The sequence below is a fragment of the Sphaeramia orbicularis genome, chromosome 18 (genome assembly GCF_902148855.1).
Source record: "Sphaeramia orbicularis chromosome 18, fSphaOr1.1, whole genome shotgun sequence".
Lineage (NCBI taxonomy): Eukaryota > Metazoa > Chordata > Actinopteri > Kurtiformes > Apogonidae > Sphaeramia > Sphaeramia orbicularis.
Window position 1 is genome coordinate 9,642,451 of NC_043974.1, and position 13,877 is coordinate 9,656,327.

General features: G+C 33.2%; 1 protein-coding gene across 2 annotated transcripts in view; it reads right to left on the minus strand.

Moving 5' to 3' along the window:
- LOC115438539 (diacylglycerol kinase delta) overlaps positions 1 to 13,877 on the minus strand; it is a 292,835-nt gene that overhangs the window by 151,504 nt on the left and 127,454 nt on the right. Inside the window, exon 1 of one of the 2 annotated variants that reach the window (XM_030162204.1) lies at positions 6,036 to 6,728. The exons of the other annotated variant lie outside the window; for it this stretch is intronic. Coding sequence (XP_030018064.1) covers positions 6,036 to 6,191 — 156 coding nt within the window. The 5' untranslated portion in view covers positions 6,192 to 6,728. Of the gene's footprint in view, positions 1 to 6,035; positions 6,729 to 13,877 lie in introns of those variants that run through there. 2 annotated transcript variants of the gene reach the window in all.

Sequence of the window (13,877 nt, forward strand, 5' to 3'; positions counted from 1 at the left end):
AAAAATTGTTGGCTAATATGCCCTTGAGCAAGGCACTTAACCCCACATTTGCTCCCCGGGTGCCTGCTATGGGAAGCTCACTGCTCCTAGATTGCAGTGTGTTCCTGCATGTTGTGTAGATGGGTTAAAAGTAGGGCTGAACGATATGGACAACATTTCATATCTCGATATTCATGCCAGATATCTCAATATCGATACAATATGACTACGGGTTCAGTGAAAACCAAGCATTTTTCAGACAAATACAAACATCATAATACAAAAGAATGTGGAAAGTGCAGTTTTATTTATAAGAACTCACTGCCAGACATCAACATTAACATAAAGTACGAATAAATGAAATTTGTTGTGACTTCCAGAGCTGTACATGCAAGGCGAGCGCGGGGGAAATCTATATCGTTTATATCGTTGCTTTTTCGATATTAATATCTTGAATGTTCATATCTAGATATTGATACAGAAACGATATATCTTTCAGCCCTAGTTAAAAGCAGAGGTTGAATTCCAGTGTGGTAAATTGTAGTGTATACTAACAATAAAGGAGTTTATAATTTATTTATTTTATTTATTTATTTAATTCAATTTATTGTATTAAGCCCTACTCTCATGTTACCTTGTTACATTGTAAACTAGAAAAGCACTCGGAAAGCGCAGACCTCCACCAAGGCACATCAGCCCCCCCTCTCCAAAAATGTAACCACATCTATTCTGGATTGCTGGCAATCTATAAACCCAATTTGGTATGAATTTAACCAATAGTTTTGCTGCTACAGACGTGAAATTTTGCTCATTATAAGTGAATGGGGGAAAAAAAAAAAGATTTAAAAAATTCATAAAAAATTTGAACTTTGACCTTCTTTTCCCAAAATGTAATGACATCTAATCTCGGTCACTACCAATCTGTAAACACAATTTTGTACGAATTCAACCAATAGTTTTGCTGCTAGAGTGTTAACAAACAAACAAACAAACAAACAAACAAACAAACCGAATCAAAAACAATACCCCTTGCCTCCTCTCTAGGGGGGCGGGGCCATAAATCGTCACATATATGTTACATATACAAATGTTAGGACCACCGCCAAGGCAGATCCGCCAAAGCCCCCCCCCCATCACCACCAAAATGTAATCATTTGTTCTTTGTGCCAGTATCAACAATTCCTGAAAATTTCATCCAAATCTGTCCAAAACTTTTTGAATTATCTTCCTAACAGACAGACAAACAGACAAACCCAGATGAAAACATAACCTCCTTAGGGGAGGGAAATATTTATTGTATTTTCTTATCTTATTTTTAGTGTGTTTAATTTTATATTCACTCTATTCTTATTTCTGTAGCACTGGTGTTTTGTTAATATTGTGCACACAATGACAGTAAAGGTAATTCTATTCTATTCTATTCTATTCTATTCTATTCTATTCTATTCTATTCTATTCTATTCTATGCCTGGGGTGTTCTTTGGACTGGGAAATGTATATTCTTCTAAATGGACACTCTATTTAAAGCTATTAAAATACATTACATTCTACTATTACAACACCATGGTCATGTGACCTTAATACCAATGTTAAACATGTTTCAGCACCAAGTCTTAGTCAAACAGATCAAATGTTCTTGCTCTGAGTGTTGATCTTCTACCAATAAGAACCTTCATCTTCAAGGTGTATTCAAAAAAGGTAAATGTTGACATAAGTGATTATATATGTCGACACTCTGCCTTTAAATATTATTATAAAGGTGTAACATGACTATACGGTGAAAACTGAGATATTATAATACAGTTAAAACAAAGCATGTTGGATTGAACCCTTTAACCCCTGACGTGTCTGTGCTGAGCGTTCTAAATGTATGATTTATTTTAAATACTCATAAAAATTCAACTGTTTGCTCAATAGGAACAATTTCAAATTATGCTGATAGAATAGACTTTCTGCTTTCCATAGATATCTGAGCATGCTCAGTTCATCCCCCACCACTTGTGGAATTGGGGGGAAAAACACAGAGCAGTGTAATAGCACTCACTATAAAAATAGATGGTTCAGGCTTTTTTTTTTTTACACCGTTTTCCTTGACGTTTGCAGTGTTGTGGTGATTCTGCTTTGTTTTTTTTTTTATGTTTTTACCAAGTTTTGACTGTGTAACTGCTTTTTGGAGTTCAACCAGGTGCCACAAAGCAGCTACTAGGCCAAACTACTGAACCAAAATCCAAATACTTGTTGTTGTTCAGTGTGTTCCAGTTCACGTTCCACATCCTAAATCGCTTATTGTTGTACACTCTGAGTGGCCTCTCTAATAAAATCCTGCAAAACTTCAATTCTTCTCTTTGTTTTTTTTTCTGTTATTCCACCCTGTTTTGACCCTAAAACACACAGTAAAACAAAACCACTGAAGAAAAGGAACACAAGCACATACTCACAGCAGCTTTTATGACACTGAAACAGACACAAATTCACAACAGCACCTTTAAATGTCTTAGGGGTTGAAGCAGGGGTGTCAAACATGCGGCCCGTGGGCCAAAACCGGCCTGGCGAAGGTTCCAACCTGGCCCAGGGGGATGAATGTGCGAAGTACGGAAATTACACTGAAGATAATAACAGTCAATGGTGTCGAACTTGTTTTAGTTCAGGGGCCTCATACAGAGCAATTGTAATCTAAAGTAAAACAATAGCATAAATAATAACATATAAATAATAACTCCAAATTTTCTTCTTGGTTTAATGTAAAAAAAAAAAAAAAAAGAAAATATTAACATATTAAAGTTAAAGTGCAATTTTAACAATATTATGCCTGTTATTAAATGCTTTCTACCTATTCAATCTGTACACATGTATTAATGATATGACAGTAAATTGAGGCATAATATTGTTAAAATTGAACTTATTTATCTTCAGAAATTACATATTTTTCAAATTGCAAATGTGAATATTTTCATAATTTAATAGGGGTTTTGTGCACTAAAACAAAGACAAAAATTTGGAGTCAGGCGGTTATGCTATTATTTTACTGGTCCGGCCCAGCTGAGATCAAATTAGGCTAAATGTGGCCCCTGAAAAGGAAATCAGTTTGACACTCCTGGGTTAAAGGGTTAAATACAGTTGCGGAAAATATTATTAGACCATCAAAAGTCAACAAAAAAAAAAAAAAGGTTATACAATCCAGTACTAACTCCTGTGTGTATCATGTGACTAAAACAGACACAAAAGAAAACACTGAATGTCTAAAAGCACTGTTTTTGTCAGTACGATGCCATAGATATTCATGTAAGAACTGAAGTGATTTTGGTTATTATCAAGAAAACATGTTAAATGGATAGATATCAGCTCTGAAATTAAACTATCATGAGCTATTTTTGTTGTTATCATCATATTTGTCCAAAAAAATATACCGTTAGTTATGAAATGAACAAGAAATTGAAGAAACCAAGGTTGGTCTAATAATTTTTTCCCCAACTGTATAGCTGCATAACATGGAAATACTAAGTTTAAACACAGGGGCGTCAAATGTGTACTTGAGTAAAAGTATGTAGTTACATTCCACCACTGTTTACAACTTACAGTTCCATCCACCACCACTTTATTCTGCATTTATATTAGATAAAATAAAATAAAATAAAATATGGAAGACCCCATAGTAACACAGAAATTGATGGTCTAAAACTAACTGTCCCTACATTAAACCACATGCATCTGATGTTTCCCATAATGCAGTGGAATCAAACCAACCTTTAACACTAGAATAAACAACACTTGGATCATCAGAGTAACAAACACAAACATATTCAGATGAACGACCCACAAACTCTGCAAGTTTTGACTGACTGATATGATGTGCTGTTATTACATCCCAGTTTTCTTAAGAAATTCCAGTTTTTTCAGTTTGCAAATTTAAATATTTTCATAATTTAATGGGGTTTTTTGCACTAAAACAGTCAGTACAATGCCATAGCTATTGATGTAAGAACTGAAGTGATTTTGCCTATCAAGAAAACATGTTAAATGGATAGATATCAGCTCTGAAATTAAACTATCATGAGCTATTTTTGTTGTTATCATGATATTTGTCCAAACAAATATACCATTAGTTGTACCAGGCATGAAAACTGAAGAACACAAGGGGTGGTCTAATAATTTTTTCCTTGACTGTATAGCTGCATAACATGGAAATACTCAGTTTAAACACAGGGGCGTCAAATGAGTACTTGAGTAAAAGTATGTGGTTACATTCCACCACTGTTTCCACTACAACTACTTTATCCTGTATTTATATTAGATAAAAAAAAATACAGAAATTGATGGTCTAAAACTAACTGTCCCTACATTAAACCACATGCATCTGATGTTTCCCATAATGCAGTGGAATTAAACCAACCTTTAACACTAGAATAAACAACACTTGGATCATCACAGTAACAAACACAAACATATTCAGATGAACGACCCACAAACTCTGCAAGTTTTGACTGACTGATATGATGTGCGGTTAATACATCCCAGTTTTCTTAAGAAATTCCAATTTTTTCAGTTTGCAAATTTAAATATTTTCATAATTTAATGGGTTTTTTGCACTTAAACAAAGAAAAAAATTGGGAGTTGTCATTATTTATAAGCTGTTATGCTATTATTTTACTGGTTCGGCCAGCTAGAGATCAAATTGGGTTAAATACAGTTGCAGAAAATATTATTAAACCATCAAAAGTCAACAAAAAAAAGGTTATACAATACAGTACTAACTCCTGTGTGTATTATGTGACTAAAACAGACAGAAAAGAAAACACTGAATGTCTAAAAGCACTGTTTTTGTCAGTACAATGCCATAGCTATTGATGTAAGAACTGAAGTGATTTTGCCTATCAAGAAAACATGTTAAATGGATAGATATCAGCTCTGAAATTAAACTATCATGAGCTATTTTTGTTGTTATCATGATATTTGTCCAAACAAATGTACCATTAGTTGTACCAGGCATGAAAACTGAAGAACACAAGGGGTGGTCTAATAATTTTTTCCTTGACTGTATAGCTGCATAACATGGAAATACTCAGTTTAAACACAGGGGCGTCAAATGAGTACTTGAGTAAAAGTATGTGGTTACATTCCACCACTGTTTCCACTACAACTACTTTATCCTGTATTTATATTAGATAAAAAAATACAGAAATTGATGGTCTAAAACTAACTGTCCCTACATTAAACCACATGCATCTGATGTTTCCCATAATGCAGTGGAATTAAACCAACCTTTAACACTAGAATAAACAACACTTGGATCATCAGAGTAACAAACACAAACATATTCAGATGAACGACCCACAAACTCTGCACATTTTGACTGACTGATATGATGTGCTGTTATTACATCCCAGTTTTCTTAAGAAATTCCAGTTTTTTCAGTTTGCAAATTTAAATATTTTCATAATTTAATGGGGTTTTTTGAACTAAAACAGTCAGTACAATGCCATAGCTATTGATGTAAAAACTGAAGTGATTTTGCCTATCAAGAAAACATGTTAAATGGATAGATATCAGCTCTGAAATTAAACTACTATGAGCTACTTTTGTTGTTATCATGATATTTGTCCAAACAAATGTACCATTAGTTGTACTAGGCATTAAAATGAACAAGAAATTGAAGAAAAGAAGGGGTGGTCTAATAATTTTTTCCTTGACTGTATAGCTGCATAACATGGAAATACTCAGTTTAAACACAGGGGCATCAAATGAGTACTTGAGTAAAAGTATGTGGTTACATTCCACCACTGTTTACAACTTACAGTTCCATCCACCACCACTTTATTCTGCATTTATATTAGATAAAATAAAATAAAATAAAATATGGAAGACCCCATAGTAACACAGAAATTGATGGTCTAAAACTAACTGTCCCTACATTAAACCACATGCATCTGATGTTTCCCATAATGCAGTGGAATTAAACCAACCTTTAACACTAGAATAAACACCACTTGGATCATCAGAGTAACAAACACAAACATATTCAGATGAACGACCCACAAACTAAATCCCATCCCACTGACCTCCTTCACCAGACGACTCTCCTGCAATTTCTCACTGTACATGGATTCCAGTTGGTCGTCGTGGCTGAGCTGCCCATCGTCCCCCTGCCCTTCTCCCTCATGGTGGAATAACAGGGGTGCCATGCAGCACCCGCTGGGTTTACACAACCACGGCATAGGCGCGCAATGATGACCTCACTATGTCCACTTTACAACCACTGAGAAGAAATAGTGTCAAGAAAGGAAATCCAGACTCCTTATACTGTGGATTTCAACCTTTTACTTTTGCTTCTTTTTAAACTTCTCTGGACCTTTCTTTTCTGTTTATGTGTTTTTCTTCTTTTTGCTGCTTAAACAAAACAAAAAAAAATCCCTTAACTCTCTCTATTCTCTCCTCACTCACCGCACCTAAGTACTCAGTCTTTCCACTCCAGCAGTTCCTCAAACAATACTATCCTACTTCCTGCTTCAGATGTCCTGTGTCAGGTAGCCCCGCCCCCTTCAGGTGTGTTTAAGTACACACCTCCTCTGAGTGTTACTGTGTTTCAGTCACTCACCCCGACACACACACACACTCATATACAAACAGTACCTGGAGGCAGAGCATCCAAATAAGCCTCTCTTTTCAGGACACACACCTGAGAGGAGGGGCTTATACGAGCGTGTTCAAGTAGGAACAGCCTCATTTCCTCTAGGCTATAAATAGAAGTGGAATAACCGGTCCTGAACATAATGACAACACACACACACACACACACACACACACACACGGTAATGGATGCTCTGACCTGATTGCTAATATAACGTACAGAATAAGATTAAAATGTGACCAGTGTTGATCCTGAAAAAGGAAATATTACAGTTTCTATCAGTTCAAGTGTATTTTAAAGGCTGATGCATATTTACATGAAAAACTGAAGCAGGACCATAATAATAATAATAATAATAATAATAATAATAATAATAATTTTTAAATAAATAAATAAATAATAACACTGGGTTACAAAAAAATGTTTTTTGCAAGTTGTCTAGGTTTTTTCAACTGAATTAGGACCATTTTGCTCCGCTAAATCCAAAAATGACATCTGTTTTTCTCAATCAGGTCAGGTTTTTTTGCTAATTTGATTTTGAAAAAGTTTGATCTTCTCACAATCTGCGCCCAAACTTTATCTTGGTCACCAAGTTTAATACCAAAATAAGATTGGTAAGCATACTTTATGAAACTTGTGACTTGATTCCTGTTAGGTACAATGGTGTATTCACCGCAGATGTAGCAGAATACGTCAGGCTTATTTTTGCAAGATCTTCTAGTCGAAGCCATTTCATTCACCTGTAATATTAAAAAAAACATTAATCATAAATTGGCAAAAGTAAAATCTTCAGAATTCGTTTATTGCAAGAAAAATGAAAGAATTTTGTATCATATGATGTGAAAATGCCCATAAATGTAAGCAAAAATGTTAAAAAGCCAATATGTAGCATAGTTCAGAAAGTTGACCTGATTGAGCAAAATTAATGTGATTTTTGGATTCAGCACACCAAAATGATCCTAAATCAGCTCAAAAAACTTAAACAATAAATTTGTTGTTGACCAGTGTAATAACTAGAAGCACTCAGAGAACGCAGACCTCCACCAAGGCAGATCAGTGCCCCGGATCTGGATGAAAATTTCAGGAAACGTTGATACTGGCACAAGGAACATATGATTAAATTTTGGTGGTGATCAGGGGTGGGGGTGTGTGTGTGTGTGTGTGTGTGTGTGGGGGGGGGGGGGCACTGATCTGCCTTGGCGGAGGTCTGCGCTCTACGAGTGCTTTTCTAGAAAAGACAGTGCAGACCTCCGCCAAGGCAGATCAGTGACCCCCCCCCACCCCCAATCACCCCCAAAATTTAATCATTTGTTCCTTGTGCCAGTATCAACATTTCCTGAAATTTTCATCCAAATCCGTCCATAACTTGTCGAGTTATCGTGCACACAAACAGACAGACAGACAAACCAACGCCGACAAAAACATAACCTTAACAATAATAACAAGAAAAGCACTCGGAGAGCGCAGACCTCCGCCAACACAGATCTTGGACTCTCAGATCTGCAAGACTTTTCATACCCAAACCACATCCATTCAACTATAGTTCAGGTTCAATCATCCTGTTTTGTCTCATTTGTAAATCTGTAAATGTAAATAATATTTAACTTAAATTCAAATTATTATTATTATTATTTTCATTTTTTCATTTTTTATTTATTTTTTAAAATTCTTATTCTTAAATTCTAATTCTATATTTCTATAAATATTGATATGAGTACCAAATTTCTTATTTTTCTCTTTATATTTCATTTTTCACTTGTTTGGGGTTTTTATACCTGTCTTTTCTCTGCACTGGCTTGTTGTTTGTTGCTGCTGTTAACTGTGAAATTTCCCCAAATCTTATCTTATCTTATCTTATCTTATCTTATCTTATCTTATCTTATCTTATCTTATCTTATCTTATCTTATATTCCTGTAGATTCCATGCATCATCCTGATTATCGAAATATCATCATAAAGAATGTGAATAAAATACATGATGCAGTGTAATGAGAAGCAGTACATGATTGTCTGTGGTCACAAAATATATCGTCACGCTCAAAAAAGTCAAAAAGTGTTAATTTTTCTTAAATGTTTTGTTTTTTTTTTTCTATTGATTTATTTCGAACATGGAAATGATACAAGCTTCCTGATTGCTACTAATTGACTTCTCTGCACAACACAATATAGAAATGAAAATGTAAGGAAGCATAAAATAATAATACACACAAAAAAGAAAAGGAAAAAAGTTGAAGAAGAATAGTTTCAGGGTAGAACACTCTATGAGCTGGAGACATGGGTGGATCATACAAAGTCATGTCCTACCAGCCTCCGTGTATGGGGTGTGTGTGTGTGTGTGTGTGTGTGTGTGTGTAGGTGCAGTGTTCTTGTTCTGACATCACATATACTGGATACTATGTATGAATTTTTTATATTGTCGTTGTTCTAATTTCAATAAAAAGAGTTTTAAAAAAATTCCACATGCACATTTTAGAATATTGTAACTAAAACGGTCTGAACGAGAAGAAAAAGGAGACTTTGGAATCTCCAAAGGTTGTAATAAAAGGTAACTTATTCACTTAGAAAATGGAAAATGGAAAAGCAAAAACACCTTGCAACTACAGCTCCAAGTCAAATAAATACCCTAAAATGTGAATACGTCCAAAAAATATCAAAACCAAACATTTCCTGTTAATGTTTGCATGACTTTTCATACCCAAACCACATCCATTCAGCTATAGTTCAGGTTCAATCATCCTGTTTTGTCTCATTTGTAAATATGTAAATGTAAATAATATTTAACTTAAATTCAAATTATTATCATTATTATTATTATTTAATTTTTTTAATTTTAATTTAATTTATTTATTTATTTTTTTTAAATTCTTTTTCTTAAATTCTAATTCTATATTTCTATAAATATTGATATGACTACCAAATTTCTTATTTTTCTCTTTATATTTCATTTTTCACTTTATATACCTGTCTTTTCGTCACGCTCAAAAAAGTCAAAAAGTGTTAATTTTTCTTAAATTTTTTTTTTTTTCTTTTTCTATTGATTTATTTCGAACATGGAAATGATACAAGCTTCCTGATTGCTACTAATTGACTTCTCTGCACAACACAATATAGAAATGAAAATGTAAGGAAGCATAAAATAATAATACACACAAAAAAGAAAAGGAAAAAAGTTGAAGAAGAATAGTTTCAGGGTAGAACACTCTATGAGCTGGAGACATGGGTGGATCATACAAAGTCATGTCCTACCAGCCTCCGTGAGTGCTGACTGTGTATGTGTGGTGTGTGTGTGTAGGTGTGTGTGTACATGTGAGTGCAGGTGTAGTATTCTTGTTCTGACATCACATATATTGGATACTATATATGCATTTTTTATATTGTTGTTGTTCTAATTTCAATAAAAAGAGTTTTAAAAAAATTCCATAAACCCTAAAATGTGAATATGTCCAAAAAATATCAAAACCAAACATTTCCTGCTAATGTTTGCATGACTTTTCATACCCAAACCACATCCATTCAACTATAGTTCAGGTTCAATCATCCTGTTTTGTTTCATTTGTAAATATGTAAATGTAAATAATATTTAACTTAAATTCAAATTATTATTACTTTAATTTTCTAATTTTAATTAAATTTTTTTTATTTATTTTAAAAATTCTTATTCTTAAATTCTAATTCTATATTTCTATAAATATTGATATGAATACCAAATGTCTTATTTTTCTCTTTATATTTCATTTTTCACTCATTTGGGGTTTTTATACCTGTCTTTTCGTCACGCTCAAAAAAGTCAAAGAATGTTAATTTTTCTTAAATATATATATATATTTTTTTTTCTATTGATTTATTTCGAACATGGAAATGATACAAGCTTCCTGATTGCTACTAATTGACTTCTCTGCACAACACAATATAGAAATGAAAATGTATGGAAGCATAAAATAATAATACACACAAAAAAGAAAAGGAAAAAAGTTGAAGAAGAATAGTTTCAGGGTAGAACACTCTATGAGCTGGAGACATGGGTGGATCATACAAAGTCATGTCCTACCAGCCTCCGTGTATGGGGTGTGTGTGTGTGTGTGTGTGTGTGTGTTCATGTCTGCGCTCTGCTGCCTACACGCTGTCATCGGACTGCTTTCAGTGTCAGATCAGTGTCTCATCTGCCAAGGCAAATTACAGTGTGTGTGTGTCTGTGTGTGCACATATGTGTTTGTGTGTGTGTGTGTTTTCTGCCAGGCGGCATATCATTCTGTCTTTAATGAGCAAAAACATGCTCTTCCCTGCAGACTTGCTCACTGACACTGGCTCTCTCTCTCTTCCTGTCTCTCTCTCTCTCTCTCTCTCTCTCCATCCTTCTATCTCTCCCCCTCAGTTTCCCTCAGCTGTTTTTTTTTTTTTTTTTTGTTCCTCTCCAAAACTTTTCTTTTTCCCACCCCCATCTTTCTCACCATGCGAATCACTTGCGGTTAAATAAGTGCAGAATCAGGTCAAAGCGCTTCATTAGCTGATATACAGAGGAACTGATGGGAAAAGACTGATAACCAGCAGCTCCGTCTGGTCCCTTTACGCTCCGTTAATCCCTGTGACAGGAAGACGGTCGTGTCCCGCCATTCTGGGTCTTTGATTCTTTCACCTGACATCACATCATCAGTAACGCCTAATAATAATTTATTAGCAGCAGAGAAACTTAAGCAGCAGTGATTTTGGGAAGTTAAGGTGAACTAAATAAACATAAATGTAATGAGTGTTTTTGGTATTTGATGAACCTAATGCACTGATGTAATTTCAGATCTATGTCATTTTGCAGAGTAGCAATGTTCCTTCTGCTGTGTAATATCATCCTGAATTTGCAGTGCAGCATTTCTCTCTATTAACACCTTTTCTATATTAAAAAAAAAGCTATAAAAAAAGGTTAAAATCTAATCAAATCTGCACTGTAAAAAAAATCTGTAATTTAACAGAATTTTCACTGTTTATTTTACAGATTTTTCCTGTATTTTTAAGATACAGGAAAATATCAAATGAAATGACAAAAATAGGCTGTGATTTTACATGTCAAATGTAAAATAAAATGGAAAAAACTGTAACTGTGAATAACCATTAAATTTCCATTTTTTAAAAGAATTTTTGTCTTTTTTATAGAAAAATACAGATAAAATACATTTTGCAAATGTATCGTAGTTTCACAAATATTCCTTTTCTATTTATGAGATTGAACTGTTAATTTAAAGTTTAATGATGTAAAAAAATATTAAAACCAGATAAAATTACTGACAATTAATTGGAAAAGAAGTATTTGTTCTGTAAGTTTAACCAGACTTGTTTGTTAATTGACAAATATCTTGTGTAATTACAGGAGGTTTCACAACAAAAATGTTGAATAAATGTATTTTTGTGAATGTTTAACATGTATAAGTACTGATAAACTGTCCAAATACAGTTTTTATCTGTGGATTGGACAACTTAGTCTCATTGAAAAGTATTTATTTATATATATATATATATATATATATATATATATATATATATATATATATATATATATATATATATATATAATTTGATTGTTTTAATACATGTAAATATTCTTTATTAAACATTAAAAAGTTAAAAAAAAAAAAAAAAGCAAAATCTCATGTAACGTTAGGGCAAAAAAACTGTATTTTAATTATGGAAAATTACTGTATTTTTATGAGATGGTTATTTTCCGTTATTTAACAGTATTTTTTTGGCACCCCTGCTGCCAGAATATTACTGTTTTTTTTTTTTTTTTTTTTACAGCATGTGAACGTCTGTGATGTCTGATCAGCATTTCATTTCCATCTCAATGGTTATTGTTCTTGGCAGTTTTCTATTGTATTTATTGTACTAACCCATACTTTTATGTCAGTTCCCAAATGACATTTTCTCTGTATCTAACCTTTTTCTAGTGATTTATCACTATTTATTTATAATAATATCATCTGTAATTTGTATTTTATCAGTATAAAACATCTATTTTCCAATATTTAATTCACTGATCATGTAGATGTTCATAAAAGCTCAGAATAAAGTTGAGAGAAAACTGCAGAAAAAGTGACTTTTTCAGTCAAATATATCATTAACTGAAGATAAAACAAGTGTCTCCATTCACTGTCATTTATTAAGACTCTATGGGTTTTACTAGTGAATCAATGGTGCAGACGATGTTGTGTTTCCACGGTAACTACAGAGCCTCTGAAAGTCCAAATGGGTCATATCTGCTGACCATGAAAAGATGACAAACTGCATTTTACACCAATTATTTACATGTATTGATAGGATTAGTGGATCAACAAGTATTAGACAGTTTATATCAGTGGATGTTTTTGGTCGGTGATGGATGTTTGGGTCTTTAGCGGTTAACGACGGACACTTTTATATAGTAATATGTTGCATATACTGTATTGTTTCGTTTGTATGTTTAGTCTGTCTTTAAATGTTGAGGATTAATCTAGAATATTTACACAAAGTAATGTTTTTTGTACTGTATGTTCATTAATGTACATTTTTCTCATCAAATAAACAAAAGAAAGAAAGAAAGAAAAAAAGAAAATACACCTTCTCACTTTTATAAGACACCTTGTTTATTTCATGCTTTAGATTTTGTACTTTAGAGTGTTTTTCTGTGTATTTATTTCTGTAATTTGTGCATCTTGTTGATTATCTTCATATCATCTATTGTATTGTGTTGTATTGTATTGTACTGTACTGTATTCTATTGTATTGTGTTGTATTGGCTGGACCCAAACTGGGTGATGCTACTGATGTGAATACAGAAAATACTGGGTATTTACTCGTATTAAGGCCACACTGGGGACACAAAAATATCCTATTTTGAGAACAACATCATAATCAGGAGATAATAATCTCAGAGAAAAAGTCAATTATATTACAATAATGTTGTAATATTATCAAAAGAGTCCCTTTCTCAGGTAAAAAAAAGGCTTAATGTTATGAGAAAAATAAAACAGCAGTCTGAGTCCAGAAGCTGTTTGTATCTAATAAACATTTATTTTACTTTTCTCATTACTATTACATTAGTTGACACTAAATGCTTTTTATTTAGAAACTGCGATGAAGCTGCACCTTTAATCTCAATATTCTTTTCTATAATTTTCTTTTAAAACCTCTTCAGTGTGCTTCTAATACACCTTTGTAGGTCCCAATTCCTAATCTGTTTTCTTTTCAAGGATAGGTGCAGTTCAACAGGCTTTAAAGCACTGAAGGATGTCAACGTGTGTCACAAATGTCA